Genomic DNA, 13585 nt, shown 5'->3' with positions numbered 1-13585 from the left:
GTAGGAATGATCGACTCATGGTCCTGACAAAGTGTTGTTATTTTTCGGGTCGATCAGAAATCCAATATGGCCGACACGGCCGACATTTTGAAAAACTATTTCAAACTTAAAGTCAAGTTCTGCTGGGCCAATTGAACTGAAACTTTGTAGGAATGATCGACTCATGGTCCTGACAAAGTGTTGTTATTTTTCGGGTCGATCAGAAATCCAATATGGCCGACACGGCCACCATTTTGAAAAAACTATTCCAAACTTAAAAACAAGTTCTAATAGTTATACTATAGTTATATAATACGTTATACTTAACTATTTTGTACTCAAATTGGTACATATTTCAACAACAAAAATAAATACTATAGGACTCAGTTGACCGTTTAGGCCCATGGGCCTTTTGTTAAAATACGTTATGTAATTTAGTGGACGCGTGAGAGAAGGGCATAATATTCTTGATACATTGTTTTTTATTCTCCGAAACTGTGGATTTTTAGCTCTGCTTATAGAATGGTCCAAGTGTGTTCGTTTATCGTGGAAAATTTCTGCGCCACACGTACCGTTTCAACCAGGATACGCGAATGTAGCCTTTTTGTTACCTCTGTTACCCCTGTGTGTCTCTGTATTATACAATTCCTGTGTTACTTTATGTTACCTCTGTTACCCCTGTGTGCCTCTGTATTATACAATTCCTGTACCTATCTCTTACCTGTTTATGTTACTCCTGTGTTAGTCCTATGTTACCTCTACATTACTCCTGTGTTAGTCCTATGGATTACTGTGATGTGCCTATCTCTTACCTGTTTATGTTACTCCTGTGTTTGTCCTATGGATTACTCTGATGTACCTCCTTCCCACCTGTTTATGTTACTCCTGTGTTAGTCCTATGTTACCTCTACATTACTCCTGTGTTAGTCCTATGGATTACTCTGATGTGCCTATCTCTTACCTGTTTATGTTACTCCTGTGTTAGTCCTATGTTACCTCTACATTACTCCTGTGTTAGTCCTATGGATTACTCTGATGTACCTATCTCTTACCTTTTTATGTTACTCCTGTGTTAGTCCTATGGATTACTCTGATGTAACTCCTTCCCACCTGTTTATGTTAATTCTGTGTTAGTCCTATGGATTACTCTGATGTACCTATCTCTTATCTGTTTATGTTACTCCTGTGTTAGTCCTATGGGTTACTCTGATGTACCTCCTTCCCACCTGTTTATGTTACTCCTGTGTTAGTCCTATAGGTTACTCTGATGTACCTCCTTCTTACCTGTTTATGTTACTCCTGTGTTAGTCCTATGGGTTACTCTGATGTACCTCCTTCCCACCTGTTTATGTTACTCCTATGTTACCTCTACATTACCTCAATGTTAATGTGTTGCTTTTGTGTTACAGACAACTACGTCTACCCCTGGAGATCCAGTTGTTGTCAAGGGAAGAAGCTTATAGTCTTGTTGAGCAGCAGGAATTGGCAAAGGAGCCACAAAAGGGCTGTTTACGTACAAATAGGTATGTCATGTTACACACAGATACACCATGTCACACATCTGTATCAAGTCAAACAGGTAAGCATGTTACACACAGGTACACCATGTCACACATCTATATCAAGTCAAACAGGTAAGCAGGTTACACACAGGTATTTCATGTCAAATTCAGATGAAACAGTTGTATTATGAATCATATTCTTTAAAGTATAANTAGACTCAGGTGACCGTTAAGGCCCATGGGCCTCTTGTTGATTTATCTGTGGCTAGTTTGTCTTAAGATAATACATTAGTACTTCTACTTGATACAGGATAACCGTGTCAGATCAGCCACAGGACGACCAGAAGTACATGTTACCTCCGCCCTCCACCTCTGCTGTCCAGCTGTGTGTCACTGAGGTAAGTTACCCCCACCCTCCACCTCTGCTGTCCAGCTGTGTGTCACTGAGGTAACATCATTTGGGATCAACTTTTCATTTAGTCTTTGTTTTATTATTGTTTTTATTCACCATTTAAACCAAAATGACATGCTTATGAAGCCCTTACCCTAAATGTTGTCTATTCTACAGGTCTGTACACATGTATAGGAATAATATCTCGGTTATCTATCCAACAATTTACACATAACTATAAAACCCTCAGAAACATTTAAGTAAATTAAAGACCCACTTTATTGGCCCGATGTTAGAAGCTCTAGTAGTCCGTGTCTGCGGCCACCTTAAAACACCCAGTGCTGTGTATGGATAGTTTTTAGCCCACCTTCCCCTGATTGGACCCTAGGTCACAATACAAAACTGGTTGATATTTCTGCCCTATGACTGTATATATGGTATATACAATGTCTGGGCATGAAGAGACTATAGGAATTGGCCTCAGGGTCTGACCCAACCCTTAGGGATTAGTCCTTAGAAATGATCGGAACTTCCATGCTAAAACAGTGTTATACTCCATAAAAAAAACTTTCTTTTTTCATTATTTATATTCCTGCTTGCTGTAAATGTTATATGTGTTGTTAAATGTTGTGGTTTGATGTTAGCATACTGTTAGATAGGGTAGAGAATCTTTAGCAGACATGCCAGGAAACTCCTTCTTCTACTGAAGTAGATGTATATGCCAGGAAACTCCTTCTTCTACTGAAGTAGATGTATATAGATATGCATGAACTGAGGAGGTGGGCTTACTCAGCCAAAAACAACATGACACCAACTTAACTGTATGTGCAAGTAGAATTTTGATTTACTGAAATAAAACCCTTTTAAGGGCATGCACACCAATTAAAAAAAACAAAGTAGATAGCCTCATTAATTCTGCATAAATACCTTGTATACATGTATCAAACTAGCAATCACACTTAGCCAGACACTTGTCAAAGTGTATGGGCACACTCTGCTGAAGGTCAAAAGTCAGACTGCTGTATCTCAACATTCAAATGACTCTCTTACCTAACAGATGAAATACTTCACAATACTGCTTTATCTCTTGTCAACTTCCACACAATCTGTAACCAGGTATTCCTCATATATCTGACGTAATTGTCACACCTGTATGCCAATGGTATAATCCTTCTGCTCCCGTTTGCAGGAAGTGGAAAAAGATTTTGAAAATATTGCTTTTTCTTGTGTTCTCACAGGTTAAGGAATGTGGGCACTTTTGGGCACAGTACTCTGAGAGAGAGAACTATAATGCTCTAGTGAGAATCCACACCTGCCTCAACCAGGGGAGATCACTTATGGTAAGTTTGGTAAGGAAAGATAAATGTTTCATGAGGAAAGATTGTTATTTGACATGGAGAGGTCACAAACAAAAGTGTTGACAAGGGATATCACTCAAAGTAGCTTTGATTAGAAGAAAGCTCCTTTATTTCATAATGTGAGGACATTTTATAAGAATCCTTATTTGCTTTATAAACACATTGCAGTACTGAGTTGGGAGTTAATTATATCTTCCATGGTGACTACTTTTGATGTTCCAGCCACTTGTGGGCCGTATCATGGTGGGGAAGCTGTGTGCCGCACCGTTTGAGGATGAAGCAAGAGAATACTACAGGGCCAGAGTAGATGGCATCATTCGTACACAGCTGCCTCGCACCAACCAGTTTAGGGAGTCACTTGAGGTACAATATTGTACACATGCTTCTGATACAGATAAGGCTTTCAGCTGATTTATTTTCACCTAAGTATTTGTTTGTATTGATGATCTGTCATGTTTAAAAGAAATTGTTTTATCAGAAGTTGTTTTTTGTTTATTAGTCCCCTACCGGGAAACCGGGGGATCTATAGTTTTCCCCTCCGTCTGTCCGTACGTCCGTCCGTCTGTCCGTCTGTCCAAAGAGGTTTGTCAGCACTCTTGCGCCTTCATTCTTTCCTAGTTTTTAATCAAACTTCACACTGTCATAAAGAATTAAAAAATCTTCGCCAAGTTTGAGTTGGACAGGTTCGAGTTTCAAGGTCAACGGATCAAGGTCAAGGTCATTATGACTATAAATAGAAAATTTTATTTAACATTCTTCCTTGCCTGTTTATCAAACTTCACACACTTGTAAAGACCCCTTTACAATCAACAAATAAGATTTCTTAGTATTTTTATTCCCTTACCGGTGAAACTGGGGGGGGGTGGCAGGGAGGGAGAAGAAAACAAGAATACCTAAAGTTTTCCTCGCTGTCTGTCCGAAGAAGTTTGTCAGCACTCTAGTGTCTTTATTCTTTCATGGATTTTGATGAAACTTTACACACATGTAAAGAATTAAAATATCTTCAACAAGTTCGAGTTTCAAGGTCAACGGATCAAGGTCAAGGTCATTATGACTATAAATAGAAAAACTTTGTCAGTACTCTAGCGTCTTCATTCTTTTTTGGTTTTTAATCAAACATTACACACTCATAAAGAATTAAAAAATCTTCGACAAGTTTGAGTTGGACAGGTTCGAGTTTCAAGGTCAACGGATCAAGGTCAAGGTCTTTATTACTATAAATAGCAAAACTTTGTCAGTACTCTAGCGTCTTCATTCTTTTTTGGTTTTTAATCAAACTTCACACACTTGTAAAGACCCCTTTACAATCAACAAATAAGATTTCTTAGTATTTTTATTCCCTTACCGGTGAAACTGGGGGGGGGTGGCAGGGAGGGAGAAGAAAACAAGAATACCTAAAGTTTTCCTCGCTGTCTGTCCGAAGAAGTTTGTCAGCACTCTAGAGCCTTCATCCTTTCATGGATTTTAGTCAAACTTCACATTATTGTAAAGAATTTAAATATCTTGGACAATTTCAAGGTAATCGGGGCAAGACAAGGTCACTATTACTATTTTAGAAAATCTTTGTCAGCACTCTAGCGTCTTCATTCTTTTTTGGTTTTTAATCAAACTTCACATTATTGTAAAAAATTTCAATATATGGGACAAGTTCAAGGTTCAAGGTCCTCGGATCTAGGTTGAGGTCACTGTTGCATCTTGATAGATTGCGGGGGCGGGTAGGGGACATGTATTGCTTCAGCAATACTCAGTATGCTTGTTATATTAGATTGTATGGTTAAATGTGTATGTGTGGTCTGTCTCCCTGTCAGGTGTTCTTTGTCGACTACGGTAACATGGCTGTGGTCGCCCGTGAGGATGTCCGAGAGCTGCCCGAGCCCATTTCAGAAGTGCCATTCCAGGTGAGTGGAGAACAGGCTTGATTCTAATGTAAAAGTAGAAACAAGCCACCTTCTCTGATAGGCATTAATGTTACAGACACAAACTGTCTCACATCTTTATTATGTAATTAGTGACTTATTATTTTTCAATATTGATGTAAGTTCTAGTATATAAATGGATTTTAAAACTTTTAAAAATGTTTGTTTATGATTACTTCTAACCAGGTGACATAAGTTTGATAATTAGATATGCACAATTTAAAAGCATTGCTTGTGTAATTGTTTCTCCTGATACAGTGTGTTGATTGCTACCTCAGTGGGGTTCGACCATCAGTTGTCAAGTGTCCAGATGGGCGGTGGACAGAACAGGCAAACAACACATTCCGCAGTATGGTGATGAACAAGGAACTGTTTGGGAAGGTGAGGCGACCGATTTGGGTGTTTACATGGGTAGATTTACTCTAGTGTGAGGAGTGCTTCATGTTATGATATATGGACAGATTTACTCTGCTGTGAGGGATAGTATACGTAAAGTTGTTTGGCATTTATATTAGACAGGTATACTCTGGTATCCGGGATAATTTATGTAAAGTTGTTAAACGTTTTACCTGGACAGGTACAGTGTGGTGGCAGGGGTGATTCATGTAAAGTTGTGTGACTTTTGAATTGGACAGGTATACTCTGTGGTGCGAGGCGTAGTGCGAATGGAGCTGATAGAGGTGTTGAGAAATGGCCGCCAGATCTGTTTTAATCATGAACTCATTTCCCTGGAGTTTGCAGACGCTGCTGAAGAAAGCTTCCTTTCAAAGGTAAAAAACCCATCAGCCATTCATTTTAACCTCAAATCCTAGTATAGACTTAGCCCTTTCACCAGATCAATGCATAGTAGAGTTTATTAAAGTTACATTGGGGTAAAAGGGGTTAATTAGGTAATTTTTACTGCAGTGTTTTTTTCAAGTTTTGAAATGTTTGTTTATAGAGTATTAATATATACATGGATCTCATAAACGTGACTCATTTACAATGTTATTCTAAATAGACATACTTGGTTCTGTTAAAACATCTCTTAATCACAGAAGCAGGACTAATGTTAGATCAATAATACCTGTATTATTAGATGTTGAGATTGGTGAAGTAACGGTAAACTTCTGATTTCTGTAACACCTCTTTCGTCAGGTATTGCTGTATATATAAGAACCTTCTTATCAGCTTAGCAGTAATAAACAAAATTAGTTATACAATGAGAATTGATACATTATATCAAAGTCATCAGTGTAGACCAAGAATAAGAGTGATTTATTTGTTACCAAGCAAAACCATGATCAGCGAGTGCTGGAGGAGACAACGGGGCAACTTGGTCAAACAGGACCCCAGGGACAGTCCAACAAGCAACAGACCAGCTGGCTTAACCTCGCTCTCAAACCAAGTACTAGTATGACCTTCGGAGAGAGTCGCAGGGGGGGCAAGGTAATTCCCTACCACCTGAGAGACACACACAGTACTTAAATTGACTGTCTGCTTCAACAGGGACAAAAATATGATTTTTGAACTCGAGGACTGACTCTGGATATAGTGTCGGTGACAACAGTGTCAGAAACAGGGTAAAAATTTAATGTCGTTGACAGCTGGGATAAATAACCTGGATTAAGTTTATTCCAGGGCGATCTACCACTTACTATATTATTAGTAACCTGAATCACAGGTGTGAAAGGTTTTCAAGGTGTTCTGTATATTTGTACAGTTCTTTCACAAATTCCATTGTCTATATAGTTATATAATGTCCATTAGTTTTTAAAAGTGAACATGTTTAGGACTCTTACATTTTAAACAAGTATTATGTAGGTAATTTAGAAAGTATGAAAATGCATAAATAGGAATGCATAACAAATTTTGAATCTTGTGTGCATAACAATCTTATTTTGCCAAACAGGTGAATTTGAGAGGTCCAAACAATCCCTATGAGATGGCTTTCACCAGTATGACCAATGCAGGGTCATGCAGGTAAGTACCTTTCACTTACCAACTCGGGTAACTACTCCCACTGTTCATAATATTTCTAACTGTTGAATGTGACAACCATTATTAATCATACTTTCTCTTATCAAAGTTATTATCAAAAATGTTGAAGAATATCAAAATAATTTCTAAAACAACCCGAACCCCTGACGCTGTCAAAATCTCTCTGTCTGGAAAGCTAATGTCACTCTTTCAAATCCAAAATCCCAGTCTGCTTTAAGTGAGATTACGGACTAGATGATAAAGGAGTAGTAGATGTCAAGTGACGTGACAATTTAAAGAAGGCAAAGAATGAAATTTGAATCTTCTGTAAATTATTTTATGTCTTGATCTGATTGAAAGATGTGCGAAGATTGAGCCAGGTAGCATCAACTGTGTTGCCATTGATGATGAACCCCACGACCCTCATTCAAGACTGATGATTGCTGCATTTGTTGGACTGAACCCGGGAGGGTCGACCATGATGGCCCGAGACACCACAGTCATGCCTCTGATACCTGGACTACCTTCCATCATCTCACTGCTGTTTGCACCTATCACAGAGTTCAGGTAGATTTTCATTTCATAGAACGTTATCCTCTAGTCACAAAGCAGGATATAGTGTTTATGCTCGTTCTGGGAAAGTGAAAGTAATTTTTACTTCTTTATTCCCTCCCCCAATTCATGATTTATAAAACTTATAACATAAATCTCTTACGTTAATGTAACAAATACGATATCAGTTAGTCCCTCATTTCCTGGCTTCTTAATTAGAATTTATTCAGTCTATTTGGTTAAAGTGTCCTAATAAATGGAAGCTCAATAACATGTAGTACTCTTTTTTATCAAGTAACAAATTAACTATGGCATTTTTTACAAGCATAAATTCCCTTGCAGCTATTGATTGGTGTGTCTCAAATGTGATACTTATATCACACACCTGTTCTGGTGTCATTCAAGATCAAGGTGACAAAGTTTTAGGATGTGTTTTGGGGCTGATTGTAGTTTTTATCAATACAGCTTTATGAGTCTCAATTATCAAGGTAAATGATTATTAACACATAATGCTTCCTGATCCTATTTGTTTTCCCCAATATTCACACCAGGACTGACCCTGGACTGACTCGTCTGACTGGGGCCATTTGTGGACTGGGACCAGCTCTGACCATGGAGTATTCTTGTTTCCCTGACCACGATATTGAGGTCATCTTTGATACCAAGATAGACTTAGAGGACATATACAAGGTAATCAGTCTCTGTGAGAAATCTTCCTACTAACTTTCCTTAAACTCACCTAGAGTTGCTAAAGTACTGAATATTATTGTTTATAGTGACACAGTATACTTGTGTAAAAAAGTATGCAAACTAATAGCTACAAGTTAGGAGAAGCTGCCAAAAGCTTGTTTAACTAAGTAATGGATCCTGAGAAGATATCTGTTCTTTCTAATTGTTCAAGAACAGGATAAAATAAGCCATCTTTTCTCAATGTAATATGACTATTTCTAATTCCAGCAACATCCATCAATGTCCTAGTTGTTACTGCCTTCCGTTAAGGTTTTCCCCTTACACAAGATTTATGGTCTGGAGTACATCTTCTTGATAGATTTCACTATCAAGTTCATCTGGATTTGGTACCAACATAATATTTAATTCTTTATCACATGATATGTACACTTACATTGTGTGACACAAACTCAAACTTTGTTACTTTCAGATCAACGGTGTACGAATGGCAATCAACATTGCTATTGGTAGTCAGGAGAAAGTGATGGGCTGGGGTCCTGATGCTGTCTATAAGATCCAGGATTCGGCTAGAACTAAAGTCATGGAGTAAGTTTTGACTAGGGTGGTCAATACACTAAGGTCATGGAGTAAGTTTTGACTGGGGTGTTCAGTACACTTAGGTCATGGAGTAAGTTGTGACTGGGGTGGGCAATACACTACGGTCTTGGAGTAAGTTTTGACTGGGGTGGTCAGTACCATACACTAAGGGCATGGAGTAAGTTTTGACTGGGGTGGGCAATACATTAAGGTTATTGAGTAAGTTTTGACTGGGGTGTTCAGTACAGTTAGGTCATGGAGTAAGTTTTGACTGGGGTGGTCAATACATTAAGGTTATTGAGTAAGTTTTGACTGGGGTGTTCAGTACAGTTAGGTCATGGAGTAAGTTTTGACTGGGGTGGTCAATACATTAAGGTTATTGAGTAAGTTTTGACTGGGGTGTTCAGTACACTTAGGTCATGGAGTAAGTTTTGACTGGGGGGGTCAGTACCATACACTAAGGTCATGGAGTAAGTTTTGACTGGGGAGGTCAATACACTAAGGTCATTGAGTAAGTTTTGACTGGGGTGTTCAGTACCATACACTTAGGTCATTGAGTAAGTTTTGACTGGGGTGGTCAGAACACTTAGGTCATGGAGTAAGTTTTGACTGGGGTTGTCAGTACCATACACTTAGGTCATTGAGTAAGTTTTGACTGGGGTGGTCAGTACAGTACCAACATAATATTTAATTCTTTATCACATGATATGTACACTTACATTGTGTGACACAAACTCAAACTTTGTTACTTTCAGATCAACGGAGTACGAATGGCAATCAACATTGCTATTGGTAGTCAGTAGAAAGTGATGGGCTGGGGTCCTGATGCTGTCTATAAGATCCAGGATTCGGCTAGAACTAAAGTCATGGAGTAAGTTTTGACTAGGGTGGTCAGTACACTAAGGTCATTGAGTAAGTTTTGACTGGTGTGGTCAGTACCATACACTTAGGGCATTAAGTAAGTTTTGACTGGGGTGGTCAGTACACTTAGGTCATACAGTAAGTTTTGACTGGGGTGGTCAGTACACTTAGGTCATGGAGTAAGTTGTGACTGGGGTGGTCAGTACACTAAGGTCATGGAGTAAGTTTTGACTAGGATGGTCAATACACTAAGGTCATTGAGTAAGTTTTGACTGGGGTGTTCAGTACACTTAGATCATGGAGTAAGTTGTGACTGGGGTGGTCAATACACTACGGTCATGGAGTAAGTTTTGACTAAGGTTGTCAATACACTAAGGTAATTGGGTAAGTTTTGACTGGGGTGGTCAGTACACTAAGGTCATTGAGTAAGTTTTGACTGGGGTGTTCAGTACACTTAGATCATGGAGTAAGTTGTGACTGGGGTGGTCAATACACTACGGTCTTGGAGTAAGTTTTGACTAAGGTTGTCAATACACTAAGGTAATTGGGTAAGTTTTGACTGGGGTGGTCAGTACACTAAGTTCATGGAGTAAGTTTTGACTGGGGTGATCAATACACTAAGGTCATAGAGTAAGTTTTGACTGGGGTGGTCAGTACCATACACTAAGGGCATGGAGTAAGTTTTGACTGGGGTGGGCAATACATTAAGGTTATTGAGTAAGTTTTGACTGGGGTGTTCAGTACCATACACTTAGGTCATTGAGTAAGTTTTGACTGGGGTGGTCAGAACACTTAGGTCATGGAGTAAGTTTTGACTGGGGTGGTCAATACATTAAGGTCATTGAGTAAGTTTTGACTGGGGTGTTCAGTACAGTTAGGTCATGGAGTAAGTTTTGACTGGGGTGGTCAGTCCACTAAGGTCATTGAGTAAGTTTTGACTAGGGTGGTCAGTACACTAAGGTCATTGAGTAAGTTTTGACTGGTGTGTTCAGTACACTTAGGTCATGGAGTAAGTTGTGACTGGGGTGGTCAATACACTACGGTCTTGGAGTAAGTTTTGACTAGGGTGGTCAATACAATACGGTCATGGAGTAAGTTTTGACTAGGGTGATCAATACACTAAGGTAATTGGGTAAGTTTTGACTGGGGTGGTCAGTACACTAAGTTCATGGAGTAAGTTTTGACTGGGGTGATCAATACACTAAGGTCATAGAGCAAGTTTTGACTGGGGTGGTCAGTACCATACACTTAGGTCATTGAGTAAGTTTTGACTGGGGTGGTCAGTACACTAAGGTCATGGAGTAAGTTTTGACTGGGGTGGTCAGTACACTAAGGTCATTGAGTAAGTTTTGACTGGGGTGTTCAGTACACTTAGGTCATGGAGTAAGTTGTGACTGGGGTGGTCAATACACTACGGTCTTGGAGTAAGTTTTGACTAGGGTGGTCAATACACTAAGGTCATGGAGTAAGTTTTGACTGACGTTTATACACTACGGTCATGGAGTAAGTTTTGACCGGGGTGGTCAGTACCATACACTAAAGTCATAGAGAAAATCTTGTCTGGGGAGTCAGTCACAGTATAAACATGTTTGAACAAACTGATTGATAGGTAGAGTTGACCTTCTGATGACCTTCATATAACCCTGATGTTTACAGGGTTCTACAAAAGAGAAGGGAGACAGTACAGCCGAGGAGTGCTGAGAGGCCGTACAAATGGAACCAGGTATTACTCCATACACTGTGATGTATTATAACTTTGAAATGCTGCCTAAAATAACTTGTATCTCCCTTATACCCAGACAGTAAACAATGATATACCTTGTGTTGTTAATATGACTTCCATCCTCACCAGAAACCCGCCTTAGGAATTGTAGGTAATAATGTAAATCACTCATATTAATTACTTCTGATATCTTACCTGGCAGAATCTGCCGCAGTTAGTGGCAGAAATTTAGATCACAACAGGCATGATTAACCAATCCCAGCATACTATGTATACATGCAGCTTGTTAGTATTATTCAATAGGCTGTAATAAATTGTGATTTGCACCTGATGGAAAGTTTGAACCACCTGTCATGTTTTTAGCTAGTAAACCTACTGATCACTCTGAGATTTGAGAGCTCTACCATCCTGCCAGTGTAACATCAATTAGCTTACACGACATCTCAGTTGTATGTGCTGTTCAACACTTAAAAATGAAAAAGACATATCTAGTGTGAGATAGTGCTTGTCAACTTGAAATTTTCTTTTCATAATAAAATCATGAAACCACTGATGAACAAGTCTCTAATGAGTTAACCAATAATTAATTTCTGGTTCATTAATATCATTGTGATTATACAAGATGTACAATCAAATAATTGCTGCAGTACTTTATATTGAAACCTAATTGTTTCAGCTGAAACCTGAGGACATCCTCCACCATAGATTAGAGAATACAGACGCAGACAACCCCGTGCTACTCAACCTACACTCGGCGGTGGCTCTGATAGATGAGGAGGTAGACCAGATAAGGCTCAACTCTTCTGCCCATCATAAGGAGCGCCTTAAGCAGCACGTCAAATTTCTGAAGAAAGCTGCTAAAGAGTAAGTTGTCTAAGATTGTTGACTTTTTTTCTCTTTGACAATTTATAATGAAGGAGCTGAATCAACAGGCAAATTGCATTCATATAAATATAATAAACAATCATTTGAAGTTAAAGTAAGCGTATCAGAATAAACATTGTTTATACTCTATGTTAACATACCGGTTTACCATATGTAGTAATCATAATGCTGTTTTTAGAGTTCATGACCCTAACTTTAATTAAATCCAACACGTCGGGTATATTTCCAGTTTATATCGACGAGACCCTATTACATGTGAGCTGTGTAATATGACGGCTAACACCCCCCAGCTACTGGCATCCCACCTTGACATGCGCAAACACAGGGAGAGGGAGGAAGCTCTTGAAGATGACGAGGACTGAGTGATAATCTCAAAGAGAAGAGAGGTGTAAAGCACTGTAGGTGATAACAGCACGGAGACAGGGAATAACCCTGGATAATGGTTACAACTCTACAACGAAAGACAGGGATAACAATATAGTGATAATGGTGACAAAATGGATAACGAGAATTTGGCAGGACTGGAAACTAGACACTTCTGTGATTACGCCAGTGGAACATGAATACAAATGATTTATCAGAAATCCAGTCTGTCACCTGCCACATATAAGCAATGTGATCTAGAAACCAGCTGTGGTGCTGTATGTTTGATACAAGTTGATTTCGTTTCAGATGTTCAGAACTACAAGAGCTAAGCTCTAGCTATCTTGAGTACATCTACACAGGAATAGATTAAGCTCAACGATTGTAGAACTTCTACCCAGATTTAACTTATGCTGACTTTGATTTCAAAATATCTTTAAGAAAAAGGCTGATGTTGTTTCCTGCCTTGTGTTTTGCTATCAACATATTTACTTTTGATATTTTATGATTTACATTTTGCATAACCATTTAGTATTGTTAATAGTAGAAGGTGTTCCTAGCTTTAGATTGACTCAGGGAAAATGTCCTGTCTGTGAGGATTACTGTTTGGGAGGGAAAATGTCCTGTCTGTGAGGAGTACTGTTTGGGAAAGCAATTCAATGTGAGAAATGATGGGAAAGACTATGATTTCAATTTGCTCTGATATGTAATTGGAATTTAGAGTAAAGTAAAAATCTCATTAAAATCCCTATTTGAGTGCTACTGGCTCTGTGACAGCATATTCTTTGGCAAGTGTTTCAGTACTGTTAAACTATGGGTAGGAACAAACC

General features: G+C 38.8%; 1 protein-coding gene across 1 annotated transcript in view; it reads left to right on the top strand.

The window, feature by feature from the left end:
* LOC110442585 (putative ATP-dependent RNA helicase TDRD9) overlaps positions 1–13157 on the top strand; it is a 31636-nt gene extending 18479 nt beyond the window's left edge. The window contains exons 21-35 of the mRNA XM_021486266.1: positions 1389–1502; positions 1792–1879; positions 3111–3212; positions 3453–3593; positions 5039–5128; positions 5405–5527; positions 5782–5916; positions 6419–6574; positions 7038–7108; positions 7466–7672; positions 8209–8347; positions 8817–8932; positions 11441–11507; positions 12184–12371; positions 12622–13157. Of these exons, the coding sequence (XP_021341941.1) occupies positions 1389–1502; positions 1792–1879; positions 3111–3212; positions 3453–3593; positions 5039–5128; positions 5405–5527; positions 5782–5916; positions 6419–6574; positions 7038–7108; positions 7466–7672; positions 8209–8347; positions 8817–8932; positions 11441–11507; positions 12184–12371; positions 12622–12754 (1870 nt within the window). The 3' untranslated portion in view covers positions 12755–13157. The remainder of the gene's footprint in view (positions 1–1388; positions 1503–1791; positions 1880–3110; positions 3213–3452; positions 3594–5038; positions 5129–5404; positions 5528–5781; positions 5917–6418; positions 6575–7037; positions 7109–7465; positions 7673–8208; positions 8348–8816; positions 8933–11440; positions 11508–12183; positions 12372–12621) is intronic.
* The last annotated feature ends 428 nt before the right edge of the window (positions 13158–13585 follow it).

This window comes from Mizuhopecten yessoensis, unplaced genomic scaffold, assembly GCF_002113885.1.
Source record: "Mizuhopecten yessoensis strain PY_sf001 unplaced genomic scaffold, ASM211388v2 scaffold716281, whole genome shotgun sequence".
Lineage (NCBI taxonomy): Eukaryota > Metazoa > Mollusca > Bivalvia > Pectinida > Pectinidae > Mizuhopecten > Mizuhopecten yessoensis.
This window is presented reverse-complemented; position numbering and strand designations above follow the sequence as displayed.